At 41.6% G+C, this 13,431-nt stretch overlaps 1 protein-coding gene across 1 annotated transcript in view; it reads right to left on the minus strand.

The window, feature by feature from the left end:
• Window positions 1-13,431, minus strand: part of LOC115328002 (hemicentin-2) — a 60,718-nt gene that overhangs the window by 20,415 nt on the left and 26,872 nt on the right. Inside the window, exon 2 of the mRNA XM_040498483.1 lies at window positions 11,199-11,309. Coding sequence (XP_040354417.1) covers window positions 11,199-11,309 — 111 coding nt within the window. The remainder of the gene's footprint in view (window positions 1-11,198; window positions 11,310-13,431) is intronic.

Here is a 13,431-nt window from a genome sequence, read left to right on the forward strand (position 1 = left end):
TTAAAATTAAATAAAGATACAGGAGGACACTTAAGATTTGCCTTTAAAAGTAGAATGGCATAGCTAAACGTATGGACTCTCCCTCTTTCCCAAGCATATCTGCGTGGGTGGCTTAGTCAGTAGCTCGTCTGGCTCGCAATCAAGCACACAACCATACTGGTTGTGTGCTTGCCGCCGTCGCTTATAAATGGCGGTAGCTGTCCAGGGAGATGTGTGTTGACATACACGGACACGATCCTGGGGAACCTAGCCCTTAACAGCTCCGCTGTGAAATAGGCAAAGTCGGACAAATAATCTACACGTACGTCTCTTTCGTTTGGGATTTCTTTTACTTTTTTATGACTGGGAGTGCCAATTGCGCTGGTCATATTGCCCTTAGAAGGATCAAAACAAACTGAGCGTTTTAAGGGTGTTGACAGCAGGATATTCCATAAAATGTATACCCGAGTTACAAACAAAAGTCTTGTTAACACTCTTGTTATGTAGTGTTATGCATTGTCAAAAAAGAAAGATCATCTTGAAGGCAAGAGGGCCTTCTAAACAATTTAATCTTTCCTCTGTAAGACGAGGAAATAAGATAAGCAAGTTTACAAATAAGAAAAAATCAAAGATTTGACGCTTTGTGTCAAAAAAATGTTTGAGCTGTAAAGCATAAAGAGCTTAAAATATATTTAAAACGCCATTTCATAGGACGAGAAGTATTGCAGGATTTGAGAAGCAGCTGTGAGTTTGGATATATGACTTGGTTCTTAAACATTGAATGAGTAAACGCTTATATACACCTCCTTCCATTCAAGTGAATTGGCTTTTCATAAAATTCCATTCACTGCTATCCGCTCTTGCATAAAAATGGTACCATTTGAAATTTTCTTCATGTTTATACCCTGGATTTCTACATACGCCCTAAATGGTAACTTCTCTTTGTTCTTCTAAACGACTTTGAAGTTCGATCTATCTTCTGGCCTCATACACGGAACCATGCTACAGAACACTACAGAAAAACAGCTTCGACACCCACGCTTATTTTGATATATATTGATAAAAAAATCCATATTTATTACCTATTTTTGTTTTCTTTTTTTACTTTTAGAGAGACTATTTAGTAGCATGGGGCTACATGGAGTACTCTGCTTCACAGTTTTTGAAACCCTTTTGTTGTACTGCGTTTCATGCGACTTATTCATTAGTCTAAATTCGACGTGAATATTGAATAAAATTATACACAAATGCCCCGGATATTCATTTTAATACAACGGCTTTAATGGGGTGTGGTAAACTCAAAATTATATTATATGTTAACGCTAAACTTTTCTTGGAAAAGTCAAAGGCATTTTTTCATACCATTCATTTTGTTTTAACTTTCGCGGCGAAGCAAATACCTCTCGGTCGGAGGATGTGAACGCTAATTCATTCCATTAGGATCAGAATCAACCAGCTGGAATGCAACGGTGGCACTATGTATTTGTTTATTTTTGTTAACGCAATATATATAATAGCTTTAGAATTACATCTAGAACCCGGAGACGAAAACTTATCGAGATAATCCTTCCATTAGCAAAATACAGTACTTATCAATACAATTATCAACCGTAAAAATTATCTTTCCTGATTACCTTTTCAAAAATAATATAGATATTTTATTTTATGCAGGTGCTTACTACACCATCGGGAGGTACAGTGTATTAGTATTGAATTATTCTCATAATGGAAAAGGAAAAAATCTTTTTTTTATCTATCGATTTTTATCTGAAAACAAAAAAAAGATATATATACTTTTGTGCCTGTAATAAAAACTGAAAAGTAGCTATATTTCTATGGTAACACAAAACAAAGCTGAAATTGATTCGGCGCAAAAAAAAAAGACACTTGAAGGGAAAGTGAAGTGTGAGCGTGCATTTCAGTCTGAGTCGAGCTGAAAATAGGACCTGCGTATTAAAACTCATATGGTCACCGCCAGCTAAAAGGCCGATCTACAGCATCGCTTTGCGCCAGGTAGAAAACCGGTTCACAGATTACTTCGCTCCGATCCCTTTCGCATTATTCTCTCTTCCTCTCTCAAGGGAGCGGGTCTCCGAGCTCTCAGAATAGAGGGCATCTCCCTCTTTCTCCAATAAAAAGGAGGAGGTGCGGAAGAGTTTCCTTCTTTCTGCTTCTTGGTCGGCCTTATTGACGCCGCAAGAGTTTTATTACCCTCCGCAGCCAATAACATTTCCTAAATTGTCCGTGAAAATAACTTATTAAAATATTAAGGTGGACTATAGTTGGTTATGTAGAATGAACATAAACGTCTAACATTGCGAATTGTTAGCAGAAAAAATATTATGGTCGGTGCCTATTGTATTTTATTTTGGTTCATACACGCCTAATTAATAATTTAGGGAAACCTTAAAATAATATAGCGTTTTCTACTTTAAATTTAGAAATAATAAAACAAATTTAGTTCGTCAAGCACGTTAAACAAGATTCAAAATTTTGAACAGGTAGCCGAATAATTTTGTTGATATTCTCCAGTCATACCTGACAAAACTTCCACGTGTGTAATCGTTAGGATATAGTTACCCATGGCAGCGAAATTCACAACGAGGAGTAACAAGCACTAAGATAGGACGTCTATAGGACAAACATTTTCATACCATTTAGTTTTGACGATCAGTATACTCTGAGAGGCAAAACAGAAAATTCGTCTTACCGCTCATATAATGCCAAAGCTTGGTGTTTAACGACAAACTAAATGGGTGTCTTGACACTGCATGGCTTGTCCTCCTTCACTTCCTTCACTCATTCATCTATACAGATATCAGTCAACTATAGAACTATCAAGTGCAGTGAAGAGGTGCATTAGAGAAGCTTTTGGCATCTTCTTTAAGACGCCTTAAATTCGAGAGTTTGTAAGAATTATTGGACACGCACAGCACTTATTTAAGACGCGCTGAACAAAGACTAGACGACCGAGAAGAATGGCTCAACTAAACGAATTGAAGACAAAGCTGCTATTTTGGCGAGCCTGCGTGCCTCAGTCACTCTCGGTCGACATCCATGGTCCCACGAAAAAGTAAATAACGCTGGGAACCTCGAGGTCCCTCCTTTGCTATTGGCTTACTTGTGCTTGCCACTGTTCAATCTTTGTACAAAATCTCACCTTCATAGCATTTTTCAGAACGCTGCCAGATTTCAGCAAGCCGCCCTGGTTTTTTTCTTTCTACAAGGATTGCACTGACCAAAATATTATACCAAAGGGACTCACCGTCCAGGTTCAACCGTTCTTTTCATTTAATAATCCTGGCAACAATAACAACTGGAAGGCCGCTTTTTGAGACGGAGATGCAAGTGCCTTATGAAGCTCTTAATTAACAAAAAAAAAAATTCCCAGAGGACTCCTAAGCACTTTTTATGAGTTGTGAATGCGAAAGTATGAATGTTGTTTTTCCGTTCCCTTAGTTCGTCTGTGGTGTACTGGCGTGGACGGCCACGCTTTGCTGCTGCCAAGGTTGCCGAGAGCGCGCTCTCGTGAAGTGGCCGCAGCCCCCCCCCCCCTCCAACCCTCTTACTCTCCTTTCCCCCTCCCCCTCTTTCGTCAACGCCTGCCACGAGAGCGACGGCCGAGAGCGCGCTTTCGTCAAGTGGCCGCCAATGGCAATCTAGGAGCCGTTTTGCTCAGGCAATCGGAAAATAAACATCTCTTACGCGTTCTTTTTGTTTTTCTTTTTTGTGGTCACGGACTTTGTCGGTTTAGCTCCATGGGATAGTTAATGCTTTCGCATTAAAATACTAATGTTATTATGGACATCGATCTCAAAATGAAAAATTACACTTCCAAACCAACTAAAGAAGGGTATCAATAATATGAACGTATTTGCTACTAAGAACATTAATGCGCTAAGAAATATAAAGGCAAAGCGGGCTCGCCGCGATGATTTATTCTCCTCAAAAGTCAACCCTGAGTACCTCTTGCTATCACCAGAGACTGCGTCACCACCAGCTAATGCTGCTATCAGTTCTAACTACTGTGTTGTCTTCAACCTATGTGATGTCCCTCTGATCGCAAAAAACAAATTTCAGTCCTATCCAGAGGCCTTCGTTTTGTACCAACCCCTCGTACAGCAAACTAATTCGAACTCTTTGATAACCTTCAGCAGTTCTCCCGGCGATTACACCTTCAGACGTACTTTTACCGAAAAAAGGCGGACAATGAAAATCTAGAGAAGGCAACACCACATTTCAAATGAAAGTCGTGTTGCACCCCGGACACAAATAAAACAAACGCGTCTATAGATAACTATATACAAGCTCTTCGTAACGATATTTTTAACACACTTGCTTTAGCTTACATACCAAAAAATAACTCAACCTTTAATGAACAACGAGTGTTTAATGAGCTGAAGTCCAGACTGTCGGACATGGGCGAAGGAATAGGATCATGAGTAGGGCACAGTACTTGCATGAGACATGCACGAAGCTTGAAGACACTGAATTCTTATCACCCTCTACCTAATAGCCGAACTCAAAATGTATTAATATAATTTTCGGGCACTCCAAGATCTACACAATAAGACTAAAAATGCGTAAGGTAACGTTAAGACTTTAAATTAAAAAAAGGCACACTCATCCAGGTATCTTCTATTTACCTATCAAGGTCCACAATCCTAACAATCCTGGGAGGCTCATCGCATCGGGCTTAGGCACTCCGACGGAAAGGATTTCCAAATTCATAGACCATGGGATCAAGCATTTGCTTTGCTTGCTGCGGTCTTAGGTGCATGACACGACGCATTTTCTTAACATAATGGAACATATGAACAGCAGCAACATAGCAACACAGCAAAGCTTTTAGATCACTATTGAGTTTAGCACTTTATACACTAATATCCCTCATGACGACGGAATGTCTGCTGTAGGATCTGTGTATTCTTTGTCTCCAGCAGACAACGAATGCATCTTAGGACTATTATCAATAATCTTAAGTTGTAATAATTTTATTTTTGAAAATACTCATTATATTAAAATTCATGGCGCTGGAATGGGGTCGAGAATGTCCCCGAAATACGTAATATTTTTACGGGTAAAACTGAGAAAGCTTTGTGTGGTCTTGCGCTACAACACCGGCCATGTAGGTACAACACCGCAGAAACGCTCCTCGCCTCATTGAGCTACCGAAATCCTTGTCACCGTGCTATTAAGTTTACCTTCAATTACCTAGCAAACACCATGAGCTTTAGGGGCGAAAACGTAAAGAGGCAGGGAAATACAATAACAACAGAGCTGTGCACCGAGCCTACCGACAGACGCCCGATTCCTCCTTACAATAATTACCCCCAAACTGTATGTATGTATATATATATACAGGGTGTCTCAGAGAACGCAGACCAAATCGCTCCTGCGAAAACTACTCATCGCAACAAAAAAAGGCCTGTGGCGTATTGGTCCTGGGCCAGGGGCCCATTTAGGCAAATTAATAAAGACCGGGAAAATTAAGTTGTTAATTATCTTTGCGGAATTAACTTTTTTAATGTTGTGTTTAAGGGCATGGTTTAAATCAGAAAATTGCTCAGCATCATCGAAAAACACTAAATCAACAAATTACAGAACGATAGGAGGCACGCGAAGAATTTTACGCGCCCCGTGGGGAGATAGTGCAACCAACCTCTGCTGCGTCGCGCGACGACAGCGCAGCAGAGGAATGTCTGCTGTAGGACAGACACGCCTGAAAAGACATCTGGCTGTGGTCCGTGCGTGGCGCGATGTCAGCTCTGCCATTTTGACCAGACCTCTGATAGAGAGTCGATCTACGCTTCTGTTGTTGTTGTTGTTTTTGTTGTTTTTAAAATATTAAGCAGCAACTTGACTGCACATCCCCTAATGTGATATGGATTATCAACCGCACGCTGTGTAATATACAATATACTGGGGAGAGTCAACATTCAGTGAAAGAGCGATTTTACGGCCACGAGTCCGACATCGTCATTAAGAGACACTCACCTGCAGCGAAATACTTCACTTCTGACAGCCATGACATCAATGCACATGTAAAGATTATCATAATGGAAAGATCATTTAGGGACAACATCACGCGAAAAAATAAAAGTCGTATTACATATCTAAATTTAGCACGTTGGCCCTATTCGGTGTCAATATCTAAAAGAGACGCCAGCATACACTGCTGTTACACCAAAAAAAGTTAGCTTTTGTGATATGTAACTGGTCGCGCCTCTTAATTAATTTTCTCTTTAGGCGAGGAGGGCCCTCCTGTCCCCTGTGCCCCCACCCCTTGTAGTTTTTTTCCCCCGTTGTGCCTTTTTTTTTCAATCTGTGCGGGAGGGTTTGGGCGTGCTTGAGGCTGGTTTTCCAATATTTACTTGATACGACTCCGGAGTATAGGTTTCGTACCGTGGCGTTTCAAACCTTGATATGATCAAAACTTGATATGATTAAAACTTGATATGATCAGTCAACAACCCCACCACATCTCCCTCCCCAAGAAATCGCCTATAGCGGTTTCGAAGTTCTCTTTGTGATTTTCGGATCATATTCGCGTCAAAGCGAACGTAACTTACATATCACTGTTGAGCGAGCGCCATGCACTCTACCGCGACGCCGTGTGGAAGCAATTTCCGTAAAATGTAACCGGTGAAAATTATGATGCGTGGAACATATTCGTTTCGGGCGCCTGGAAGGGACTTTCAGCGATGGCGCTGAATATTAAAAGCAAACATTTTGATGTACGACTAAGACAAGTAAACAATTTTTATCTCAATATACAACCCAAAAGGAACGTGAGCTAAAGAATCGAGCTGGTAGAGATACCTCAGAAGAGACAGTATCGTCAATGTCAACGACAAACTACGAAGCGGTAAACATTAGGGTCTCTTCAAGTGGTTTCTCCATGATCAAAATAGATCGTCTGCTATTTTCCGTCATCGCCGCTATGTTTTCTTTTTGCAGTAGCCTAAGACGAAGCCAATCCGCGTAGTCTCCAGGTGATTATCCCGGCCGTTCCAAAATCGAGTCGCGGATCGTTTACTCGCGATGTCACGCGGAATTGTTCGCTGACGTAGGAGACAGGTTACTCGGGTAAGATTGGGAACATTGCCTGAGACGACAACGCCCACTTGCGCGACTTCTGCGAACTTCGCGCGCCACCGCCTATCCGAACAGACCCCTGATTTCTCAGATTACAATCCCCTTCCTGTTACTCTGTCGTTGTTGTCACGGTGGTGATGTATTTGTTGTTTGTATGTGATACGGTTCCTAGGGGAAGAGTGGCGAATAAATAAGAAACGCCTATTTGCTTTTCTATATAGTTTTAAGAAGAAGAAAAAATATGTTTTTTTGTGTTTACGGGTTTCGTACTTTCACTGGTGCTTCTTTACTCGGTGCTTCACCGGGAATAGGTGTTCCTACCCAACATCACATTGGTGTTATTTTTTTTTTCTCCTTGTCATTCCTTTTTCTAATTTTTTCCTCTGAGGCCTCGATGAGAAAACGTTTGGGAACTGTAGGTCGTACACACTGAGAAAAAAAAAAGGCTTTTTCTGAAACGTCTCTGCATTAAAGCCTTTGTAGTTACTGAAATTTCTCTCAACATACAACTTGGGACAAAGGCAGAATAAGACGAGCAGAAGAACATCGTGCTCCCGAAAATATATTTACAATATTTCTTACCGCAAAATATAGACAACGTATGACCGACTGCTTTGTCTTCACCCAAATAAACTTTGGCATCTGGTCCGAATCGCTAGGGTCGTAATTGCGCAGATACTTAGTGTTTAACGGTATTTCTGTCGCTAAAAAAAAGTTTTTTGAAGTCGCACCTATTATTTTTGAGTGGTAAGCACTGCGTATGATTTAAACACACACTTCGTCATCACTGTGTATGATTTAACACACACTCGGCTTTGTCAGAAGATGGCATGCCATCTCCTGACGTAGCGGAACTTCTCGACGAAATTGTCGTAACATATAAAATAAACTTCCCAGCATAGCAACTCCGAAAGTACAATGAACCGGGAAACCGTAATAAGTCTTTGACTTATTACGGTTTCCCGCTCCGTTGTATTCAAACTACTCTGTCTCTCTCTCTCACACACAAACACACACACATGTATATACGGGGTGTTTTTTTTTTTTTTTGAGCTTAACAGATTTGTTTAAAAAAAGCCATGAAAGTTACACTTATGCCGCTTGTGGAGGTGAGTTATACGGCCAGGGGGACATATTATAGGGGAATAATCGTAACAATCACTCGACACTTTCTTAGACTTCTCTAAAGCGTTCGACCGCGTGCCGCACTGCCGTCTAATATCTAAACTCTCCTCACTTCGCATTGACGACTTAACTCTTTCCTGGATCCGAAACTTCCTCTCCTTAAGACAGCAGTTCACCACAGTAGGTGATTTTTACTCGGAGCTTTCCGATGTAACCTCCGGGGTGCCGCAAGGTACTGTCCTTGGCCCTCTTTTATTTCTAATATACATTAATGATCTCCCGCAGTCGCTAACATCCTGTGTACGTCTTTTTGCCGACGATTGTGTACTGTACAGAAAGATTAACAACCCTGACGACCACTTACATCTCCAAACTGATATTGATCGGGTAGTTACCTGGTGCCACAAATGGCAAATGACCCTTAACACAGCAAACTGTAAACTTGTTTCTTTTACCCGTAAACGCACAAATTCAGACTTCACATATTTACTCAACAATTCGCCCATCATCGCTGCTTCCGCTTATCAGTACCTCGGTGTCGAACTAACTTCTAATCTTTCTTGGGTTTCTCACATTAACACGATAACCGCTAAAGCACCCCGTACCCTCGGTTACTTGAAACGCAATCTTAAATCTGCGCCCTCTCACCTCCGCAAATTATCCTATGAAACCTATGTTCGCCCGAAATTAGAGTACGCCTCCGCTATCTGGGCCCCTTACCAAACCTACCTTATTAATCAAATCGAATCCATTCAAAACCGTGCAGCCCGCCTCATTTCTTCATCATATTCGCGTTTCGACAGCGTGTCACTAATAAAGCAAAATTATTCTATCTGTCTACTGGAAACTCGACGTACCATTTCTCTCCTATGCTTAATTCACCGATTATGCCACAGCCCCGCTGGGACTTGGTTCTTGCATCTGGAACACCTGAACAAGGAATCACGTAATTTTAACACTAAGAGTTTTAAGCGTATCTTTAGGACATCATTGTCATTCAATAATTCTTCCCTGCCACATGCCATCAAGCTCTGGAATGATCTTCCCGAGGCCGTTGTTTCAGTTTCCGACCCAGCAATTTTTCGTTCAGAATTAACCACATATATGTTAGCCAATTAAAAATGTGTAACGATGTTATTTTCTTGCAAACTGGTCACTGTATCTATATTTTTACTCGAAATGTTAGCGGATGTGTGTATTATTATTATTTTTTATTTCATTATGTGCTTTATGTTACCCAGCTGTGCAAATATTTAGTTTATTCTGTTGCGCGCAAATGTGTATTGATGTTTGTGTAGAGTCGGCGTGCTCCCTGCCATTCCTTCTTTGTGTTAACCAGATTATATAACCCCCCTCATGTAATGCCGACAGGCCTTTGAGGTACTTTGAATAAATAAATAAATAAATTAATTAACTGAATTTCGTTAATTAACTTTTAATTATTGAAAATAAACATATGGTTCCAATTAGAAACTTGCTCAGCGTCATCGAAAGCCACTAAATCAATCATTTTCAGAAAGAGTTTGAGCGCGTGAGAAGCGTGTTAGTGCACTAAAGTTACCACTCGTGGAGCAGGTACAAAGCTAGCGGTTGTGATAAGTCACCCGCGCGATTTTTCCGTCTCTTATCTAGCCCCAGCCTTGTACCTGCTCCACGAGTGGTAACTTTAGTACAATACTACGCTTCTCACGCGCCGAAAGTCTGTCTGAAAATGACTGATTCAGTGGTTTTCGATGACGCTGAGCGAGTTTCTAGTTGAAACCATATGTCTATTCTCATTAATACTATGTATTCTTGGCTGTATAACTCACCTGCACAAACCACGTAAGCCTAGCTTTCACGCCCTTTTTTAAACAAATCCGAAAGAATAAATAAAAACACCCTATATATATGTATATATATATATATATATATATATATATATATATATATATATATATATATTGTTAAGGTTTATTTGACTTGCACGCCGAAGCTGTCAAGTGCTAAAAACAAACTTGCTGGTACGAAAGGTTGCAGTTGCGCCTGGATTCCAGTATAGTCTCACAGCGTAAAAATGGCAGGATGTGGTTTGTCAAGTTCAAGCTTTCTAGTTCGTGGTTAACTTTTGTCATTCTTATGGGCGGATATGACAAGTTAGTTTACTGCGAGCCAACGAAAAGATTCTCAAAAATCACCACGCCCGTGTTTTTTTTTCTAATTTTTATGCTGCGTGGGGTTTCGGGGTAAGGGGTGGAACTAGCCATATTTCTGCCCGTGTAAAAGTTCCCGGCTTGTAGATGACACTCTCCACTCCAACCGCATGCTGCACGCTGCATTCCATCAGACTCGCGAGTAGCCCACCAACTTATGAACCTAGCCACGTTCAACGGCCTCATGCCCATCGCGCAGAGGTCGTCCCCCCATCTATCCAGGAATTCATTTATCACGACCTCGTCTCTTTCAGAATTCATTCGAGGAGACAACCGGCGCCCTGCTTCCATTCCGCATCCCAAGTCTCCGGTTTCCTTCAGACACCGCATTAAGGCGCGCCGTTCCACGTTTCCGCCTAAAAGCTCCCGCTCGACACAACGCGCCTCTCGCGCGCTCGGCAAACACGGGAGCGGACGGAACGCACGCATTCCGCAAACCAATGTCCCCGTTGGTCGCTCTCCGAGACGCGCTGCTCGGAACGACACTGGCCGCCACGCCACGCTAATTCGAAACCACGTGTTTGTACAACCACGGACTGAAAACGCCGCATACATTTGTCGCGGCTGAGGAACAGCCCCATCCCGCCCGTTCCCTACTTCTTAAACCCCCGGAGGGGAAATGCAGTTTGAGCTCTCTTCCCGCGAAAGGCGAGAACTAGCAGCTCTACCGTGTTCCTCAAGGAACTGCGAGGGGTTCTTGGCGGCTGTGGTGGCTAAAGCCATTAGTGCTAACAGGCAAGCCATTAGTAGGGTACGGTGCGTTTGCGCCGGGTGCGTGTAGAACGTACGCTCCAGTTCCCTTACCTCCCTTGACCCTGCAGAGTAGGGTGAGGCGGCTCCGTTCGTCGAAGGGACCCACGGCGCCGTGGAGACTTCGGCCGGACTCGTCGACGATCACCGGCATCTCCGGAGGCACTGGGGACGCGGGGAGAAAGAGGCAGGAGATCGAGGTTAGGGTCCTTAATGGGTTGTTGCGCTCGGGAATTAAAGAGAATGCAAAAAGAACGCGAAGTGCTATACGGCTACTGGAGCTCTGGCAAGGCTGGGAAGCACTGACCGGATTGGTAGACGCTGAGGCCTTGATAAAGAAGGTGAGAGGGTTAGAAGAAAAGTGTGTGTGTGTGTGGGGGGGGGGGGGGGGTTGCGAGTAGAGAGGTGTCTGGGGACGACTGTGATCGAAACGCTTCAAATGAATGAGTGGAGATAGTGTTGATGTAGCAAGTTGCGACAGGTTGGGTGAGCGAGCATGATTTCGCGTTGTTTTGTTTCCATCGGTGAAAAGATTGAGAGGAAAATAATTGAAAGCATTAACGGGATCCCTCACTTATCAGTTTGTGTTGTGCTATATTCGTCATTTTTGCGTCATGTCTGAATCGCCTCGCATATACGCGAAAAACTGTATGGCCACGCTCTACCCCTATCTTCGTGCTAGCGCTGCAAAGTATCGTTGCGTTCCTTGCTGCTAGTTCATAAACTTTTACGATTTTCGGTGTTTGTGTCCCTCTTGATGCTTCCAAAATGTTATAACGTTTCTTCCCTATGGTTGGTTTTATTTCAATTTGACCGAAGTTGTCGGGGTTTTCGATAAATTTTCACAAAAATACATATATTAGCTTAATTCTTGCATTGAGTCATTAAAAAGAAATGAGAAGAGAATACTTTTATCAAATATACATCAAATGTCACTTGGGTATATGCTAAACCTATTTTTTACTGGTACTTGCTTATGATATATTGAGTTTACTCAAATCAATATATATATATATATCTTTTTTTTGACTAAACAGGGTATACTACGGGCCGTACTTACAAAGATGAAATATATTTAGTTTTTAGGGCGATTTCTTTTTAAATCGCAAACATGCTTCCCAGAGTAATTTTGCCCTATTTTCAGATTGTTGTAGAACCATTTAGAACTATGACCGGAGCGAACTATCAGTAGGTAGAAATTTTTTTAAGTTTGGTGACTTTTATAGAAATGTGTTTTAATTCAAACTTGTAAAAGACTGAATAGCATGACCTTTTTAAAAACCATCAAAAAAACTTTTTTATTGTTTTTTTTTTAAGGAGAGTGAGAATCACATGGTATATATACTGGTTCACCTATTCGTTGCATTCTCGAGAAAAACAGTTATACACACGTTACTGATAGAATAAACACAGGGATGTACACGACGACAGATGTTTAATATAAAAGATGGGCCGTCGCGTCCTGCGCTCTTCGTTGTTGCTTTTTGTTCAGTAATATATAATCCCACCAACGTGCTCACCCTCTATACTTAAGAGTTAAGGAGGCGGGGTTTTGATCCAGCCTAGTGATGCCATTGAATGCGAGTGAATACTAATACTAGGGAATCTACAGCCATCAGCAAATACGTGACTCTTGAAATAAAATATGGAATTATTGTCATTCCATAACGACTGGAATGACAAAGCTAGATCCGCAGCTTTACTTGCGGCCTTCAACGTCTCGTTCCCAAAGGACTAGCAACGTCAGGGCGATTGCTCCGTATCAATACAAAAATGATGTATTTAAGTATTCTTTCTTTTGTAGGACAATAGTAGAGTGGAACGCTCTGCCAAACGAAGTCGTCAGCTGCTCTAATCTCAAGTCATTTGAATTATCATTGCGCGAATTTTTAACTGAATAATGTATGTGTGCGGAATACATCTTCAGATGTGCAGGGTGTGACGCACCACTGCATGTGCATAAGTGCTCACTTGAGTGTGAATGCATTTTGCTTGGCTTGTACATTTTATTTTTCTCTCCTGTGTTGACCGTAAGGTTCACAGTATTGTAAATAAATAAAATAAATAAATAAATAAATATTGGTTCCTTTGAATGGAGTTCTTTTTTTTTTAATAAACAAAAGAGAATCACTAGGGGCGGCATGTTTTTTAACCTCGATTTAACAATTAGAATACAGGAGAGCCCCATTGATTGGCCTGCCTCTTCAATGTAATATTTAGATGTAAAACGATTGTCAACCCCACCAACCTATAGAGAGCTGTAGTCTAATAAACCGGGTACAAGCTT

This window comes from Ixodes scapularis, unplaced genomic scaffold (genome assembly GCF_016920785.2).
Source record: "Ixodes scapularis isolate PalLabHiFi unplaced genomic scaffold, ASM1692078v2 PGA_scaffold5__190_contigs__length_132052651, whole genome shotgun sequence".
In the NCBI taxonomy this organism is placed as follows: Eukaryota; Metazoa; Arthropoda; class Arachnida; order Ixodida; family Ixodidae; genus Ixodes; species Ixodes scapularis.